At 42.4% G+C, this 18829-nt stretch overlaps 1 protein-coding gene across 2 annotated transcripts in view; it reads left to right on the forward strand.

Moving 5' to 3' along the window:
- ERGIC1 (endoplasmic reticulum-golgi intermediate compartment 1) overlaps window positions 1–18249 on the forward strand; it is a 61430-nt gene extending 43181 nt beyond the window's left edge. The window contains exons 6-10 of one of the 2 annotated variants that reach the window (XM_054079505.1): window positions 230–334; window positions 4272–4332; window positions 5511–5611; window positions 8328–8450; window positions 14158–18249. In XM_054079505.1, the coding sequence (XP_053935480.1) occupies window positions 230–334; window positions 4272–4332; window positions 5511–5611; window positions 8328–8450; window positions 14158–14265 (498 nt within the window). In that variant the 3' untranslated portion in view covers window positions 14266–18249. The remainder of the gene's footprint in view (window positions 1–229; window positions 335–4271; window positions 4333–5510; window positions 5612–8327; window positions 8451–14157) is intronic. The other variant, XM_054079504.1, reaches the window with a different exon arrangement.
- The last annotated feature ends 580 nt before the right edge of the window (window positions 18250–18829 follow it).

An 18829-nucleotide genomic window follows, 5' to 3' on the forward strand; every position in this document is an offset into this window, starting at 1 on the left:
CTGTGGGATGTGACCGATCTCCGCTCTGCAGGCAGTATGATGGTGTTGGTCAAGTGCAAGAAGATATTTCAGAGCCTCCGTCCGACATGCCAGAGGTTGTCCATTGCTAAGTAGATAGAGCCTGCCAGGCTGGATGGATCCAGCTATTTCCACTTCATATCACAGTGTCTAGCAATGCCTTGAGGAATAAAATGTGAAATCCTGTCTTCCTTGTCTTGACTAATTTTAGGTCCCTGGTAACTTCCATGTGTCAACGCACAGTGCCACTGCGCAGCCTCAGAATCCTGACATGACTCACGTCATCCACAAACTCTCATTTGGGGACAAGTTACAGGTGAGTGAGTTCCCTGAAAATTCCCTGGCTCCAGGGGAATGAATGCAATGAGAGTGACTTTAATATTAGACACTTTGGTTTTATGGAAGGGCCAGGTACAGTGTGGGGAGGACATAAGAAAATGCTGCCTGGGTGAGCGAGCCCATCCCTTGCGTTCATGCAATGTACACTCTGTCCAGAAGAGTTCACAGAACTGTTTATATGCCACCATCTCAGGAAGGAGCCGCTCAGTCGTAAGAGTAACTTTGCTGTTTTCATCTGAAACTGAAAGTGCTTTTGGAAAATGTTGTGGCTATCTTCCCATGGGCAGTAGAAACAAGGGTTCGTGGCTGTAAAGTCCTATGCAGTTCTGTTTTCAGTATTAATACAGCAAATAAATCTTGACTGCCCTTGCACAGGAGTAGTGAGTGTACTAAGGGTAGATGTGCGCTCGCTACCGTCTTTACCATGACACCAGTCAAGTTCTTTGTAATTCTCGTTGCTGTACTTGTATAGCAGACAGCTGTTAGTCAAATTTTTTCTGTGAAAGGCCAGTTAGACTTAGAATTGCGAGTTCCCTGCTGGGGAGAAGCTGAATGTGTGCATTTGCCCAGTGGACAGTTTCACCAGGTGTTGCAAGTTATGTAATAATTCCTGATTTCTCAATAAGGAGAGATTACAGCACTTCTCTAGCCTACTTCCAAGGAGCTAGCATCATAGGTGGGAGTTATATATGTGCACACCCAGTTTGCGACTCACCCTAAACATTGCTTACCCATAGTCTCTCTGTAATCTTCTTTCCTCAGCACAGACGTCTCATTAGTCTGCTTCTTGTACACCCACTTCCAAAACCCTTTTTCATGCTAACAAGTCTAAGCGTTGCTTTGTAGTCTTCTGATTCTGCTCCCGGCTTCTTTTAGGAAGTATTTTGTGTGGGAACGCTGAAATATTAGCATATAAATAAGCTTGGCTTAATGTCTGTAAAGCACACTGAGATTATGAAAAATATTAGGTAAGTGCTAATGGGGAGTTCTGCAGTTTGCGTGGGAAATCGGTGCTCTACGGCAGCATTCCCACTGTTTTATCATGCAGTTTTTGAGTAATGGAGCTGAAGTGCAAATCAGCATGAATGAGATGAGAAGCCTGGGCAGTTAGGGGCAAAGGAGCAAACGTCTTCAGTTCTGATGGTGAGAAACCTGTCTAGCAAACATGTGGTTAGCTCCTGATTTGGACAAGTTCTGATTAGTATTTTCAAAGTTTAAAATGACTACTCATCATCCCCATACACAAGAATGAAGCATGTAGGTGCTGCTGGTCCTGCAGGCAAACATGAGTTCAACAGGACAAATTAAAGAAGGAGATGTTCACTAGACAGGCGTTACCAAGATTCAGCAAGCAGTGTAGAAAGTCAGCACGTATAGAAAGCTTTAAGTCTGTCTAGGTACACCTTTGAGTATTTTGGGTTGTCTCCACCTGCTTTGATGCAATATATGCTCATATTTCCTCAAGAGCATGAAGAGCTTCTCATTCACTTGTGTCATGTGCTGGGAGTTCGTTCTTTGTAGGTTGTTACAACTCTGCTTGTAGAGAGTACTCAACAGGTACTTTCTGTGTTCTCCAGAAAAAAACAGTCCATTTTAAATAAGAGATTTAAATCTTTTTTGGTGTTGAATCAGTTTAAGTTTTTCAGCAGTAGATCGTGCACAGTAGTGGCAGAATTTTTGTAGATTTTTCTCTCATGTAGATGCGATCAAAACTCAAATCAATCAGGTTCTTGCACATCAGGTAACCCAGTAAAGAAAGAGATGTGGAAAGCAGCTTATACATTTTTAACCATAGAATTCTCTTGAGTGCTAGATCATGCTGTTGAATAATCCTTGTTTCAAGCCTGTGAGAGGTCCTGTCTTCGCTTGATAGTTGCGAAGTTAGAAGTTATTTTAGCCTGCTGTTGGACTGCCTGAGCTATGTGCCCAGTTGTATGTCTTTGCATCTGTTTGTAGAGCATAAAGCCTAGGCTGTTTGAGGCCTTGGCAAGCATCTTTTTGAGGGCCATGTTGCAGGAGGATAGTGTTGGCACTGTTAAACCACTGACTAGCCTCCTGTGCTACTAACCCAAGCTCTAGATTTGGCCTTGGTGTAGTGCAGGACAGTCCTGAAAGTGTCTGGCTCTACAGGCTTGCTTAAGTTCTCTGTTGCAAAGCATTTTTGTGACTGTGGCCAAAAGCTTACTCCTTGTTCAAGTTCCTGCAGGCACTTAAAAAGGTACAAAAGAGTATGTTCCCTCAAGGAACTCACCTTGCGCTTCATAGAGCAGAGATTAATTAGCAATCTATGGACAGCAAGTATGGTCATAGGAGTCCAGAATATTCCACAAGGAAAATAATGGTAAAACGTCAAACTGGGAGTTACAAATGCCATCCATGTTGTAAAGGCAAGAGACTCAAATGACCCAAAGGACATGATGGCACAGAAACAGGTAGTTGTGCAAATGTCTGGTGGGTTTGTCCACATGGAAGCTCTGTAACTCACAGCTTTGCAAATTTGCTGTATAGAGGAGACAACTTTTACTTATAAATAGAAGTGGGAGTGCTGAGGGGCCAAGGACAAGAATTTAAGTCCAAATATACGGGTCTCTCATGGGATAGATAGTTGTTTGCTGGGTGGCCACTCGAATATTTACTGTTAGAGTGTTCAAAGTGGACCTTAAAGTCTCTGGCCCCAATGCACTATGAGAGACTCAGCTGTCTCAAGAATGGAACGTAATACTGTAGCCCAGTCCAGGGGCTTCTCTTTCTTTGTATGCTTTGTACAGTGAGTAGAGAATGTGTACGGTCTGCCTGGGTGGTTCGGAAATGGTTGCTGTTGTGTAAAAGGTTTGAAATGCTGGCAGACAGAAAGTCTCCGTAGGAGGTTCAGCTGTTGCTTTTGCTCTGTGTTTCTCTTCAGCACCTTGCCAGTTGAACTCGATGATTTTGTCTTTCTAGAATTTCCTTTCTTGGGAGAGAAATGGATTCAGTGGCCGCTTCCTCCAAAGCGTCATCTACTCCATAGCATTCAGAACAGGGAAACAGCCATTAGGATGAGCCAAATACGTCCCCATGCTATCAGTCGTTGAGAGGGCCTGGGAAGGAGATTGCATTGGTAGTGAGGTGAAACTCTGTCACACCCATGACTAAATTCTTCTTCCAAACTCTTCTTCCCTGTTGTCTGGCTTAAGGTCAGGAATATCTAGGTTGTGGAGTTTTTTGTCCTTCCTATATAGCTTGCTGTACATTATGTGTATGATGCAACCTCTAATCGACAGCTGTTGCTGTGGGGTTTTCCTTGTCTAGAGAGTTCACAAACTGATTATTCTGTTGGTGAACATCAGACTCCAGATCATAGTATGTGAAAGCCATGGGGTGGAAATCCTGTTATTCTGGGCAAACAGATACTTGCATGCCTGGGACCAGCTGCAGGAAGAGCTTTATGGATGGCAGTGGTAGCATGTGTCCTTCCCATCTCCAAGGGCATAATGTGTGTGGTGTGAAAGCTGGGCTGATGAGTTAAAGCTCTGATGTGAGCTACTTTTACAGGAGAACCTTGAGTTTTAACCTGAATATACTTCCCATTTATTTCCTTTTCAGTCTGAGAAATGAATTTCACAGTTAGCTATGCAGAGCTCTTAGGAAATACCATGAAATTTCACAACAGTCCTCTTCCAACTGCAATTCTTCTAGCTTTGGAGTGGTTTTGGAGTTTCATCGTGGAAGATGTTGTGAAATCATCTTTTTTCACTTGGAACCAACCTCTGTGGTGATGGTCACTGAAAGATATTTCAAGTCATCTTTTGCTGGGTTGAGGCTTTGTTTTTGGAAAGGTTGAATCAGGCTGATCTTGTTACAGGATAGGGTAGGGAAGCAAAGGTCAAGACTGCAAGTCAGAACATAGTTTCTTCATATGCCTTTTTGCTTTCCAGGTCCATAACGTTCACGGAGCATTCAATGCCTTGGAGGGAGCAGACAAACTCAGCTCAAATCGTACGTATTCTTAGTGATTACAGGTCTTATCCACTCCCTGCAGGAGGGAAAACAAGGCCATTCATGCAACGCTAGTGTATCCAGAAGTCTTTAATCTGCCTCTTGAACCAAAATTATACAGACATAGCCGACTGACATTTCCATTTTCTCCAGTACCATAGAGAAATCTTAGCCCAAAAGGTCCTTTGCAGCCCTTCTGCAGCTGGGACATTGTCTCCAGCTCCGTTATGATCATTATGACTGACTTGGAGTTACTGAGGTTTTTTTCCATATCCTATTCCTATGGTTTTCCCTTGCTGCTGCCACCACCACCAGAACTTTTCCTTGTTCTTTTGTTGCAAGTTAGCTCTTACCTTATATTCTACTCTGTGGTGGGAAGAACAGACATTTTCATTGCCCTTCTTTATCATCAGCAACACAAAAGGAAATTTCCAATGCATGCTGCAATTCATCATAGTTTTTCTCCTTGAAGAGCAGATTATGAGACCTCTGCTTTTTGGGGAGAAAAAATGTTTATGGCTGTTCCTGAAGTTAGACAGTTGTGGGATTTTTTCCCTCCAGGAGCCAAATATTGTGCTATACTTGGCCAAAGGATTCTGTGGCAAGATCATGTAGAATTCTGTTTTAGAACTGTTTCAGCAGACAGAAAAACTGTCACAAGCCGTTTAAATAGTGAAAAAAATCAATTAATAATTGTTAAGCAGCTATAGGATGAGGAAGAAGAGAAGGAATGGGACTACATGGGTTATGATGCCTCAGCTTTCTCTGTCAAAAACAGCTTTGTGAGTTGCTGCTCTAACCTTAGCTAGTTCTTGACTCAACCAGGACAGCTTTTTGTGGTCCTGATATGAGTCTTATCATTTATAGCTGTAAGCAGTTAAGAAAATTCAAATGATCCAAACTCATCTTCATGGGTCATGGTGCTACAGAAGTCTTAGAATGGTGAGTAGATTCTGGTGGCATCCAAGTACCTTGCAAAGTTTGGTACGAAGGACATAAATGTAGGATGTGAAATTGTCAGTTCAGCACAGGACCCGAGATAAGGAGAAGGGAAGTACCTTTTCTGTGACTTGCTTTAGTCAGTTGTGCACATTTACTTTGAAATGTTGTGTAGGCTGTGGTTCCTTTATGTGAGTGCTAACTTATTGTTTTCTTTCCTTTCCTTTCCTGAACCACAGCTCTTGCCTCTCATGATTATATATTGAAGATAGTCCCGACGGTGTATGAAGATATGAGCGGCAAGCAGCGATACTCATACCAATATACTGTAGCAAATAAGGTAAAGAAACAGGTAGTTCTCAGAGAAGCTCCCCATTGCAGCCCAGTGGATGCATGGAGGATCTTCAGTCATCCCTCCTCTTCCCTCTTGCTTCTCTGCTCTGCAGCCATGTACATTTGTTTCTAGGTGAGCAGTAGCCTCTGCTGGGAGGAGAAGGAACTGAAGCTCTTCAAAGTGGGGCTTCCTGTTGCTCCTGGTCCTGGCTTTTATTAGGGTTGGGATTATGAGGGCTTGTCAGAGCAAGTGGTGGTATTGTTTTAATTCTAGAGAAAAGTATTCTTACTCGTGACGTTCTCGTAAGTCAGTTCAACTGATCTAGATATAGAATAAATTGCGTGGAAGGCTTTTACGTGCTGCAGGATTTCTTGTGATTTGTGTCAAGAGGCATCTGGATGGAACCTGCAATCCAACTGAACATGCAAAACAGCACTTACAAGTGGTTTCATTAATGAAACGGTCAATTGCAATGGACGTATCAGGCAAATAAGTAAGCAGGGGTTTTAGCTTTTTACAAATGCTGATTTCAGATACTAAGCCACTGAACCTGCAGCGGCAAATACATAGGGGTTGACTATTTCACGGTCCCTCCTTTATTATAGTGGATTATGATAGTTATTGTAACTTTAGAATTCATAGTTTATGTTAAATGTGAAGGTATTTGTGCTTTAGTAATGCAATGTTTTGAACTTTGAAAACAAACAAAAGACCCTATTAACTTTTAAAGGCAAAAAGCCTCTTTCAATTTAAAATGATTTGCCAGTCAGGTGCTAAATGAAAGTCCAGAATCTGCTCATGATATCTAATTACTGCTAGTTTGCTGTAACTGACAATCAAACACATGCTCTCATGGACTACTTTCCAGATTAATGTTCCCATCCAGTGACTTTTGGACTTGCTTGTAGTGTGTCCCAATGATTTGGATGTCTCCCTCTATTCAGATTACAGTGTATTTGTTCTGCTTAATGTCACAACTGTTGTTCTGATAAGACCGCTGCGATGCAAGTTCTGAAAGTAATTTGGAAAATAGACAGCAGGAGCTTTTGACACTTCTGTGAGCAGGTTGGGGCGTTTGGCCAAGACTGACTCATTAGGGCTGGATTGCTGGTGGGGAAAAGGGGAGAGGAAGGAAGAAAGAAATGAGGTCAGTTCTATCAAAACTGAATTGCAGAGAAACGGTGCTGCCTTGGCATTTTCTTCTTATTAAAAATAAAAATACTTTTATCAGCGGTTTAGGCCTTGACTCCCATCCTGATCAGTGGGAAACGGAAATCAGAAGCCATTTGAATAATCTGGCACTGATTGCCCCGTGTGGAGAGATGAAGACTCTTAAGTGTGGACTGTCTGTCTCCTCTCCCTCCCCTCTTACACCCTAGACACTGTTTCCTCACTTCTCCAGGTATCCGCCATCCTAAGCTATGCTGCAGAACTTTTGCAGTAAGAGCCCTGAAAATATTATCACTAGAGATTCCAGCCATATTGTGCTTCTCACCATCCTTGGAAAAAAACACAATAGAGGGAAATTTAGGATTTATATGAGATTCATGAAGGAGATAGATGCTGTTTCACTAGTTCCCTCTGAACACACAGAGATTAAAATACTGTTTTGTATAATGCTCATGGGTGTCCAATTGCTTGTCTTTTCTTCATCTTTTTGAAGTACTGGAGGTTGTCTTTGCCTCTGTGTGAAGGAGAATTAAAACAGAAGAGATCATCTGAGTTGGCAGAAATGTTGTAGGGCTAAAGAAGGGAAGAGCAGCTGGGCAAAGAGTCAGTGTGTGCCGTGCTGGTGCTGGTGGCTCTCATTGGTTTCCTGAGTCCCAGCCTGCTTTTCTTTGATTTTTCTTCAGCCTGTCAATATAAATGTCCTGCTCCTTGAAAACTGATACATATTTCCACTGAGAGCACTGACAAAATACTAGCTCAAAAAGATGTGGCTTTTGACAGTAAGTTGATGTTAGTATCTGTTCTACACTGGCATTGTGCAGTATGGCTTGTTGGGGTGTTGTTCTGTGGCTGATTGATTGCACTGGATAATTAAAGAAACGGATTAAAGGAGAAAATCACCGGCGATCTCAAGAAGTCTCTCCCTAGCCAGCTTGGAATATTTTTTGAACTTTTGCCAATATTTTTCAGTATACAGTTTCATTTTGGCATGATTTTTAAACATGGCTCTACGTGATTCACACTGAAGGGGCAAAGCATCTGCGCTATCGGTCGCAGTGTGAAAGGGGCTTTACAGACGGGATCTGCCGCTTGCTGTTCTGAGTGCATGGACAAAAAGGGATTGTCAGGTTCCTGCAAACTAAATTCCATTTGTTTGTTGGTGTCCTAGTATATGATTTACATACTGACAGTACAAAAACTTCACCTGCAACCACTTAAAGACTGCTTGTATTTAGATAAAGCAGATCTAAGCTGGAGGAATTGATGACAGCCTTTCTATTTCTTTCTGTAATTTTGAATGAAGGTGAGACTGAGCACCATCACTCTCTGTTCCCACCTGTATCATTATCAGACTCTAAAGAACTTCTTTTCCCCTTTGATAAAGATGGGGGTGGGCAGTCAGGTGGTAATTAACTGTTTCTTTCCATCTGATCATTAGTACAGAACAGTGGAGTAAAGGCCAGATGATCCACAGAAGCAGTTTTATTGCATCCGCTGTATTGAATGACGTCACTGATATTTTCTGCTGTTTCCCCCCCACTTTCTTTTCTAGGAGTATGTAGCCTACAGTCACACTGGCCGCATTATCCCAGCTATCTGGTTTCGTTACGATTTGAGCCCCATCACAGTGAAATACACAGAAAGGCGACAGCCTTTGTACAGGTTCATTACATCGGTGAGTTACCTCTAATTCTCCCTTCTCCTGCTTGCCTTTCAATTCTTTTCTGAGCCTTTCTTGTCCAGAAGAATTGAGTTTCTATTTCAGAGCATTGTGACATGATTGAAATACAGCAGTACCCCACCGCAATTGTACTGAAGTGTAAGTGAGGTAACTGGTGAGCTCTATGCTCTGACAATTTGATTTAATAGCCTGGCACAAGAAGAAAGAAAATCATCCTATTTCAGAAGTGCCAAACTCTGTCTAGGGAGGATGGGCGCTATTGCAGCGTGTCGGAAACTTGGATGTAAATTTAATGTGGTATGCAGCAAAGCGTGCTGCAGTAAACTGTCTCTCTAATGATGAGATCTAACTTGCAGAGAATGCAGGGCAGTTGTTTTACTCAGCGCTGCTGCTTCACTTAATATGGGTATGCCAGTTGCAGGCACTTACTCCTGAGTAGAAGTGGAGAAGAGCTGCATTATTAAGTTCCAGAGGTGTTTTCCTGACAGGTTATGTTTTGATCTATCCAGATAAATCCTACAGTACTGATCTCAGCATCTATAACAAAGCTGTACTGTCCAAATTGCTAATTAGGCAAAGAGCTATTTAAAGATATTCCAGAACTTCAAAAAAGTGTGTCCTCGGGGAGTTGGCTTAAAATTTAATCTGCAGTCTGCTGTGCCAGGGAGGCATGGCAGAATGTGAAGTAGTTGAGAAACTGGTTGGAATGAAGACCTTAATTTTGATTTTTAAACTGTTGGAATATTTTAATTGGAAGTAGCATAAACAGTGTAGCTGTGTTGCACTCAAAAGATTTTGATTTTGCAGCTTCTGATAAACACCGCGTTCCCTTCACTTAACTTTAGAAATGCACGTGATCTCTAGAATACACAAATACCAAGAGAAAGGGACTTGAAGCAAAATCTAAAGGTAGTGGTTTTAGATTTTCTCTTCTTAGCACATATGTTTGTTTAAAAACATAATCCTAAAGAAGGTCAAACAGCATTTTATGCCTTGGCATCCCATGCTGCCTCTGCTTCTTTCCCTAGCAATATGCCTTCATAGGTTTTTTAGGTGTCTTGCAGGGGACAGGGGTGCAGAGGTGTTTTTAAGGGGAAACGGTTTGGAAATTATGTCTGTTGCTCGCGTTGATTAACTGCTGATATGCCATTATATGCATATAAATAGCATCTTTGTTGAATCTGATACCGTGCTTCAGAGTTTACATAAGGAGTCCACCAAAAAGGCTCTCCTCGCTGTCACGATGACCTTTTGAATTGGAGGTGGCCCCAGCTAAAATTTTGCCTCATTCTGTCTGTAAGGTTAGACAGGCACATGCTGGCTGCTAGTCTGCTGGAGAAGAGTTTTACAATAGACTTTTGTCTACTTTGTTTGGTCTTTTATAACTATAGTCTCCAGTAGCTCACTTGGAGCCATTCCAATTGAACACCCTCCCTATGGAGACGTGTGGATGACGCTGATATCGGCAGGAGCTGTTACGCAGTGTGCCAGCCAGGTGTGCCAGACGCGTGTCGGCCGTGGCTGACTTGGAGGCAGATCCTTGTTACAGATGTTATATTGTGGCTATCAGTCTGTACAATCTTTCCCTGATACAGACGACGTACTCTTGCTCTCATTTAGGCTCAGGATGTTTGACAGTAGGGCTGTGTACGTACTACACTTACAGCTTTACAGTGTTCAAGGTGGCATTGAAAAGATTGGAGGGGATGCAGTGCTGCAGAGGATCAAAACACCCTTTGTCCTAGGTTTTCCTTGCCCTGTTTTGATGACGTAATCTGTTCTGTTGTCCTTTCCACTGCGTTAGCCCCTTCCTGTATCTCTAGCGTGGCCTTTTGCATCACAGTTGCTCTGGAGACCAGCTAGCGATGATCAGCGCTGGGCTGAGGCCCAGACAGAGATTGTGCTGGGGCATCTAGAGTCATTGCCGACTGGAGCTGGCCATGGAAAGCATCAGCTTTTCCTGAGCAGCAGCTGCTTAGTTTAAAATCCAGAAGAGGGGCTCTGGGGCATGGGGGGGATCACCTGCAACTCCATTTAGCAAGCAGTTTTGTTTACAAGGACACTCCTATGACTTTCAGTAAATTTGTATGTGTCCCAGGGATGGGGGAGGATCCTATGGGCTTGAAAGAAACTTTAGAGGAGAAACAGTGTCAATGTTGGAGGGATGGAAACACTGTGGAGGGACAATGCCATGTGGAGAGATCGGATGAGAGAGTGGTGTTGGCTGTTCAACAGGGAGCCAAAGAAATCTTATTCTGCCGCTGTGAAGGTTATCTGGTGCTTTTTTTGTTACTAATGAGTTCGCGCCCCAAAAACTTCAGTGCTGCTAAAAGCAGCATCATAGCACCATAGCCCTGTTTCCAGGTCTTCTGTGTTCCCAACAAATCCACTGTAACTCATGCCCGCTCCTTGCGTTTTTTGTGGTATGAAGAATTATCCTAATTGTCTGTACCATGTGAGAGGTGCTTCCTATGCAGGACAAAAGGCATTGGCTTAGCATAGATTTTTACTTTATATATCATGCTTCAAAAAATTCAGTACTAAGTAAGATTTTGTATTTCTTGTAGGTCAGTGCTGCCACTGTCACTGTGCTATGAATTAGCCGTGGATCCTGGGGTTAACCACAGGCACTTGGCATAGGGTTAAACACAGTAATTTTTGCCTGTTAAACTGTGCTGCTTAAAATCAAGGTATCTCTCAATAAAGAGAAGCCTTTCATGGCCTTACGGTTGAGGTTGTGAAGTGAGGGGAAAAGTTTCACTGCTGAAAATTTATGAGTTCTTGTAAGTGGCCAAACTGAAAGAATGTTTTATCATGAGGTCAGTCTAGGGCCTGGGAGGGGAAAGCAAGCAGAAAACAAGTCAGAGTTCTGCTGAAGTATTCAAAATCGAAAGAAAATAATCATTATTTTTTCCTGATATGAGAGGACTCGCCTGCTCTCTAGATGTGAAAAAAGTTAAACTGGAAATAATGGGTGGAAACAGTTGCAGGGAGAATTCTTTCAGCCGTGGGATCTGTTAGTGACACGTATCATAGACTCGGTCCCATGGTGTTTTAAAAATGAAGACGGTGTTGTTTTGCAAGATGTGCTGCAGGTCAGCCAGACGTCTCTGGGTGGGATTCTGCAGGGGGTACCTTATTAGAAATTACCTGGGAGTCCTGCTGGTCTCGTCTGCCCTTAAAAGTAATTTTCAGATTTTGAGACATCCCAGAGGTCCACAGTTATGTATCTGATGCTTGCCTTTCTGTCGTCTCTCTTGCAGCCTTGCCTCCTCCTGCATATCCACTCGTGTTTTCCTTTAGACTTCAGCCTGCATCCCAGCTACTATCCAATAATCATATTCTGTTCAAAACTCTGGTGCCTACCTCGCATCACATGGTCTCTCACTGCTGTCATTGTTACACTTCTGTATGTCTTTTCCTTCCTCCTTTAATGGTTCAGCCTGCGTCAGACTGTAACCTCATGGAGCCAAACGCTGATCATTCCCAGTATAAAACTCCGCTAAATATAAATAAGTGCACGATGCCTAAATTTCTTCTGTGCTGCTAAGGAGCAATGCTCCATACGTATCAGAACTGTGATGATAAAGAAACACAGTGGTGCAGCTTCTGTGCTGACCTAGAGACCAATGGTGGTGCCGCCTTTTTTTTTGCCGCAACGAAACAAGAGGGCTGTGTGCGTGCTGGGAGGCAGGCTCCGAGGGAATGCCAGGTGTGTGTGACTCATCAACACTCAGCACTACAGAGCTGTGCAGATGAATATATTTTTTTTCTATTCTCCACTCCCCTGCACACTGCACTGAAATCAGATTTTCCTACCATATGATGCAAAAATCTTAGTGTTGGACGTTTTTTCTGTTATTTGCAGTGTAATGTCTCCTGTCAGCTGAGCTGCTGTGGACTGAAATAACCCAACTCCATTGTGGTCATTTTCCCTAAAACGTCACCACATGTCATGTACTGAGAGGGACTGCAAGGAGGGGGACACAGGAGGCAGGAGCTGAACTTGTCCCCTGAAAATACTAGCTTTGCCTCAGACTAGTGTTCTGGTTTTTGAAGCCTTTATCTACTGGAATGCCAACCGTCCTGCAAAAGCCATGTTAGCTGCAGCTCCTCATTTCACTGAGCTCACTAAATGCATATATCCCGGTGCTTTATTTCGTGCTGCCTTCACTCACCATTAATAAACTGTTTGTTCTGTTGCCACTGCTAAATCCCTGCTCAGTGCTGCTTTTATGTTACTCTTATGTCTGTAACCTTTCCGTTGGGATGTAGTGCTGTGTGAGAGAAGAGACGTGACACAATTGGTCTAGTGTGACACCGCTTTCCTCTGTGTCAGTTATATTGTATTTCCGTGATACCTGCTACATTGCCTTACTGATTTTGGGTTCCTCTCTCTTGGTTTCTAGCTCACAGCAAAATCCCGCTTTTCCTTGGCAGGCCCTTCTCAGGAGATAAGCACCATATCTTGTCCCCCTCAGTGACCCAGCATCTCTTATTCTCAGAGCCACCTAATCCTATGTGATGTAAAAGACGAAATCAAAAGAGCATTGCAGTTATGATGTAAAAAATGTGGGAGTTAGGAAATGCCAGGTCCTGTGTAATTATAACGCAGCTGTTAGACGTTATTAAGTTACATTACTGTGTATCATCCTTTCCATGTGAACCCTGCCATATATAGTATGCGGGGTGGGATGTCATCCTGTCAGTGGTGTTTCTTTCCATCCTATGGTATTTGACTGCTGCCTTGTTACTATTGACCTGGTCCTGAGTACAAGTCATGTGTTTCCACAAGGAGACTGTGAGGCAGCTATTGTCATTTTACTGAATATTTCGAAGGTGTTTTCCATTGCACTTTCCCTGAGAGGCAGGTTCAATATTGCCCTGGTTTTGTAGGTAAGGAATTGAAGCAGTGTGTTGTGAAGTCCATAACAGGCACTCACTGATTTTGAGTGCTCCAAGATAAGGTACCTTTGGTTTGACATGTCAGAATACTTGTGCATTTTTCTAGTGTTTGAGAACTTGAAATAGGTTGTTGGGCTAATCAGGAGATTAATTTTTTCCCTAACACTGTTCTTGAAAATGATTATGTGGTTTTACTGGTGTTTAAGTAATTCAACCCAAGACATCTTGCATGGAAAAGTTTGGCCAACAAAGAGTAAAGTTGGCAGTGCTTTAGTTAGCAGCCCTTGTAATGGAAAGTGTTAGACAGGCTTAGCTGCAGGTGTCACTGGTAGCTTGGTTTCTCTGTTAGTCACTGTCCTTCACATCCTATTTAAATGTCTTTTGCCTGTTTGCAAATGCTGTGTCTTGTGAAATAGGGAAAAGGCTACAAGGTCATGGTATTTACAATAGAAAACAGTAGTTGGAAGATATGAGCAACACAAAGCTTCTAGAAGGTTTTGTTAGGTGGAGTTTAGCCCTGAAAGGAGCAGCATTCATGCTGTGGGCTGCTAGGAACTAGGTTTTATGATTGGCTCAGGCTGTGAAGAGTTGAGGATAGCACTAAGTTATTCTGCTGTATGGAATGGCTTTCCTGAATAATTGTCATGCAATTACATGCCCAGTACTGTTACCCAGTTCTCACTATGCTTCCAAAAAATACTCTAGCAGTAGGCAATAATATCCTTCTCCCCAGTTTCACGCTGCATGAAAGCTTCCCTCGTCATTGACAAACGTGTTTCCTCTCTTTACGTTTCAGATATGTGCCATCATTGGAGGAACATTCACAGTAGCTGGGATCCTTGACTCCTGCATTTTCACAGCATCAGAGGCCTGGAAGAAGATCCAGCTGGGGAAAATGCAGTAGCAGCAAAACTCTACCCTAGTCTTCAAGGACAGGAGGAAAGATTGAGAAATCTACCACTACCTGCTTTTGTCTTTATTTTCTATTTGATTGAATCAGTAAGTTTTTCTCTAATCAGGCTGTTCAGTGAAGACATCTTCAACAAATCAAAGAAATCTCCATGCATTTCAGAGCTCTGAGAGTGAATAATCAATGGAATCAGGGTGTGGATTTCGATTCTCTCCCCCCAGAAAGAGAGGTTGAAATGTTGTATATGAATTACACTGTCAGATCTAAGGATGGCAGCTTGTTCCCTGGGAGGTTCCTATGGCAGTGTACAATCTAGGCAGTAAATTGCAAAGAGTTGAGCTGTCTTGTGGCACTTTTTAGAATTCTGCTGGATTTGCATGATCAGACAATCGACTTTTGTATAAGGCAAAATTATATGTTAGGAAGAAATTCCACCCATGGTGCCAAAAAGGTGATGTGTCTGTTGGTTAGGAATGGAAAGTGTTAGTCCCTGTAGCAAACTTTAGAGATGGAGGGCAGAAATAACATCAAGAAATGCTTTGTGCTTTTATTGAAAGCTCTTTTGTTCAGATATGACCTTTCTAATGAAGTGAGCAAACAAGAAGAAGCAGCCTTCCGACAGCTACTTTTTCCTGGGTAATCCGTGACCCAGGCAGCGGAGGGCCTTTCTTTTACTCTGGATGTAAAAGTGGTTTCATTTCTTCCCAGAAACTGAGTATCCAGTCTTGTGTTTACAGGTGGCAAGAAGTAAAAACCAAACTGAGCAACACAGTTTTATGTGGCCTTTGCTTTGAAAGGGAATAGTTGTCTTTAGAGCATTAGCTTTTTTTTTGTTATGCTTTTTAAACACAGACCACCCAGCAGTCTAGATTCTGCACTTCTGCTTTATTATTATTGTTGTTGTTATTTTGAGAAGGAGTTGTATATTCTATTTGTTCAGAAAAATAGTGCAGTCTTCTGGGTGGATGATGAGCACAGCTTACTGTCCTGCTTTGTGCGTGGATATCGAATACACCTGTCAAACGCGGGAAGTCTGTTCAGGGTTTAAGGTGCCCCCCTTTTCTTTTAAAATCTGATTGGGCATCTTTTCTGAGCCCTAGACTGACACAGTTCACCGACAGGTATACTAGGAGCAGGGCAGGCATTCCCAGAAATTGGGCCCTGCTAGTAGTTGGTTTGTTTTATTCCTTAAAATGGTACCTTAGCTTCCACGCCCATGAATTCAAGCCTTGTCTTCTGGGGCCTCCAATCAGTGGAGGTGTGAGGGGAAAACTACTGCCAGTTATGGCTTGCATGTAATGGCAGACGTGAGTTGACTAAAATTAGACCGATACCCACCAGTGCGTTTTCCGTAGCCTCTTAAATGTTCCTTGAGTAGTAACAGTCTCTGCATGCTTTGTAAATGTCTGAGCTAAGGATACACAAATTTTAATTGTTCCAGGATGGATAAAAATCATAAAGAATCTTTTAACTGAATCAATGCTGTAAATTCTAAGACAGGTGCAGGATTTCTCTTGGACACTATCTACTGCCCCCTGCCATTTCCTGGAGGCAAAAGTATTCAAACGTTATACTGTAATAAAATGAGTAGTTGAATATTCAGTGTTAACGCTAGAGTCGGATGCATTTCAAAAGTATTCCTAATACTTGTCTGTAGAAAATGTCTCATTGCTTTGGAAGTAGGGAAGGTAGCCAGTTTTATCTGCACACCAAAAAGAAGCTGCCAACCACCCTCCCCCTGCCGTCCTCTGCCCTGTAGTGATTTGGGAGAAATTACAGCATCGGAATTTTTTCCCTGTTCTTATGATGGACTGATTGCGATTACCATAGGTGTAAACTGGATTGTGTAACTTCCTGTATCTGTTAATGTAGATTTTATACATTTTTTTCCATTTACAAAAATCAACTTGAAAATGAGATGCTTGTCTTCATTTCAATGCGTGTGTCCGTGTGCCTGGGAGCGGTACCCACTGGATGGCAGTGGCTGCCCTGCGGGAGCTGGGATTTTCCATTGCAATATTTTCTCTTGCTGGCCGAAGGATTTCTTCTAATCCACTGTGACCAGCTGAAGCTTCGAACAAAAACGTCCTAGTTTTTCCTCTGGAATTTGTTGAGCTTGGGAACCCTGTGAATTACAAGGATGTAATTTTTAATATCTTAGCAGTGGGTCGTTTTCCAAGGGAAGATCTGTGCAGTGCAGTCAATTGTACTGTTAGTTTTCTGAAATTCCTTCCCTGGTTCAATTTCTTTCACACAAATAAGCAAAGCTGTTTGCAGATTCCTTGTGTCCCCTGGCATGTTATTTCTGCCCTTCTCGCCATCCTCTGTCCGAATTAAACGCTGCCTTCTGTGCAGCCCAGACCAATTCTCTAAATCACACCAGAGAAACTGTTTGGCTTTTATGAAATAACAATTGCATACTTCAGCGTGCCTGCTGTCTCTGCCAAAATATCCACTGCAATAACCTAATAAATCACATTTTTTTGTTAGATGTGGAAACCAAATTGTACTCAAGTTCTGGCAAAACTCGGCTGAAGAAACAGTCCGCACCTTAGTTCCCTAAACCAGCTCTAAGCCTGTGAGTGCTGCCAAGCCAAGGCTGCCTTCTGGGTCTGCTGGGAGTTGTGGCAAGCTTGTCCTTCAGACGTGGCTGGCTTCAGTCGTGTCATGATGCTGCATCACGTGTTTACAGAAGAATCTGCTCTTCATCTCTCCAAATGTGAAGGCGAGGTAGTTACTGTTGGAGTAGTCCTGCCCTGTGCATACATGCCTCGTTAGATATCAGTTTTATTTTCAAACACAAAGGAAAAATGAGCTTAGCTATGCTTTTAGACATCAATGCAGACAAAAATAGTTTCAAGCCATAGTGGAAGGAAAACCAGCAGTCGTAGGTGTGCGTATTCCTGACTTTCCTCTTTCATATTATCAGTATTTTGACAGAATTATTTGTGCTTTTCCAAGGCAGACATCTCTGTAGGCAGTAAAATATTTAGAGCTTGAATATATTCTGGTTTAAGTAAGTCCCTCTAAAGCTGCGCTCCATCATACGGGGAGAAGTTGTGGGGTAGGAGGCTTTGCAATGGTGAAGTTAAAATTTTTAGCTCTAGGGAAAGCTGTGCTTAGGTTTATTCCAGGCAGTATGTGGACGGAGATGAAAAAAAAAATGGAAATGGGGTAAGAAAAAACGGGAAGATAGGCATTTGTGAGTGTTTGAGCTGATGCATCAAATACTAGCATTCAACTACTGCTCTGTAAAAAGTGAAATACGCAGCATAGGTGGCAATGTCTGTGGTTAATTTCCGATTTCTCGTTTGAAGTTGGTTTTTATTTGTGTGATACACAAAGTGTTTGGGCTAGAAATGACTGTGATGAGTATCTGCTTTGGAGCAGTCGTTAAAAATGAAATGTGTGAATGAGGTATTTCTCAGTAGTCCTTGGAAGAAGGGAGAGGGATGGGGAGGGAGTCTTGTAGCGTGTTATGGCAATGTTTAAAGCACAAGTATTTTGCATTTTTTAGAGTGGAGATTATTAAGGAGTTATGGCATTTCTCTTATAATTTGCAACCTCATTTTAATAAAATATTAGCCTTTTTAGTTCTATAATTAAAAATAAAACTTGTCATGTTTTGATTGGCTTGTTGTTGCACTGCTGTTGCAAAATCCATCTAAAAGGGCTTTTTTTCTTTTGTTTTATTTATTATTTCAGTGAACTAAGCGTTATCGCACAATGAAATGACTATAAGCCAGGTCACTGTGTAGAAAGTTAACACGAGGCTCTTTTGTAATCGGCACTGAGTCATGTCTGGACATTCAGTGCTTGGTTTCAAACAGTACCAAGTGTCCTAACCTCCCTTTTTTAATGAGAGGTGAGTGGACTGTGCTTGGAACTTGCTGGCTTTGGCTTCAGTCTCTGCACCACTTGGTGTATCAAATAACCTGTTTTTTTTCATGTCCCCTCCTTTAATTTCCTTTTAGCCTTGCTTCATCAAATATTTAGAAATAAGTGTCTTGGGCAATTAATAAAGATTAAATCATAAAAGGTTACAACAGTGAATTTGGGCAGTACGTATCCGCATTGTATTAAGAAACCAATTCCTTTTAAGTTCTGGTATTGCTTATGTTGGTGTCTGCTGCACATCTTTGTGAAGGAAGAGATCGTACCTGCTTCAAATCAACCCCAAGTGTAGATTGGAGCAGAGGTTTCAGAAGTGACAGGATGGTGCTGGAGGTTCCTTACTCTGCGTAAAAGGTGCACTGGGAAAGGCATTTGTCCAACTCGGCCTGCTGCAGCTCGGCAGTCCAGAAAATTTTCCAGCCTACCTTTCCAAACCAAAACCCAACTGAGTGTGCTGCTTCTCACCTCATGGATTGGTTCATTTCTACCACCAACACGTTCTGTCATACATAGTTTTCCTTGAGGATAAATTAATCTGTCCCCTGAAAAAAAAATGTTGTAGTACCAAATCTACCTGAAACGCAAGCGGTTTGTGCAGGTAAGTGAGTTTACAGAGGTGGGAATGCGGGTGATGTACACGTAGGTGTGGGGACAGGGTCTAGGT

The sequence above is a fragment of the Cuculus canorus genome, chromosome 14 (assembly GCF_017976375.1).
Source record: "Cuculus canorus isolate bCucCan1 chromosome 14, bCucCan1.pri, whole genome shotgun sequence".
In the NCBI taxonomy this organism is placed as follows: Eukaryota; Metazoa; Chordata; class Aves; order Cuculiformes; family Cuculidae; genus Cuculus; species Cuculus canorus.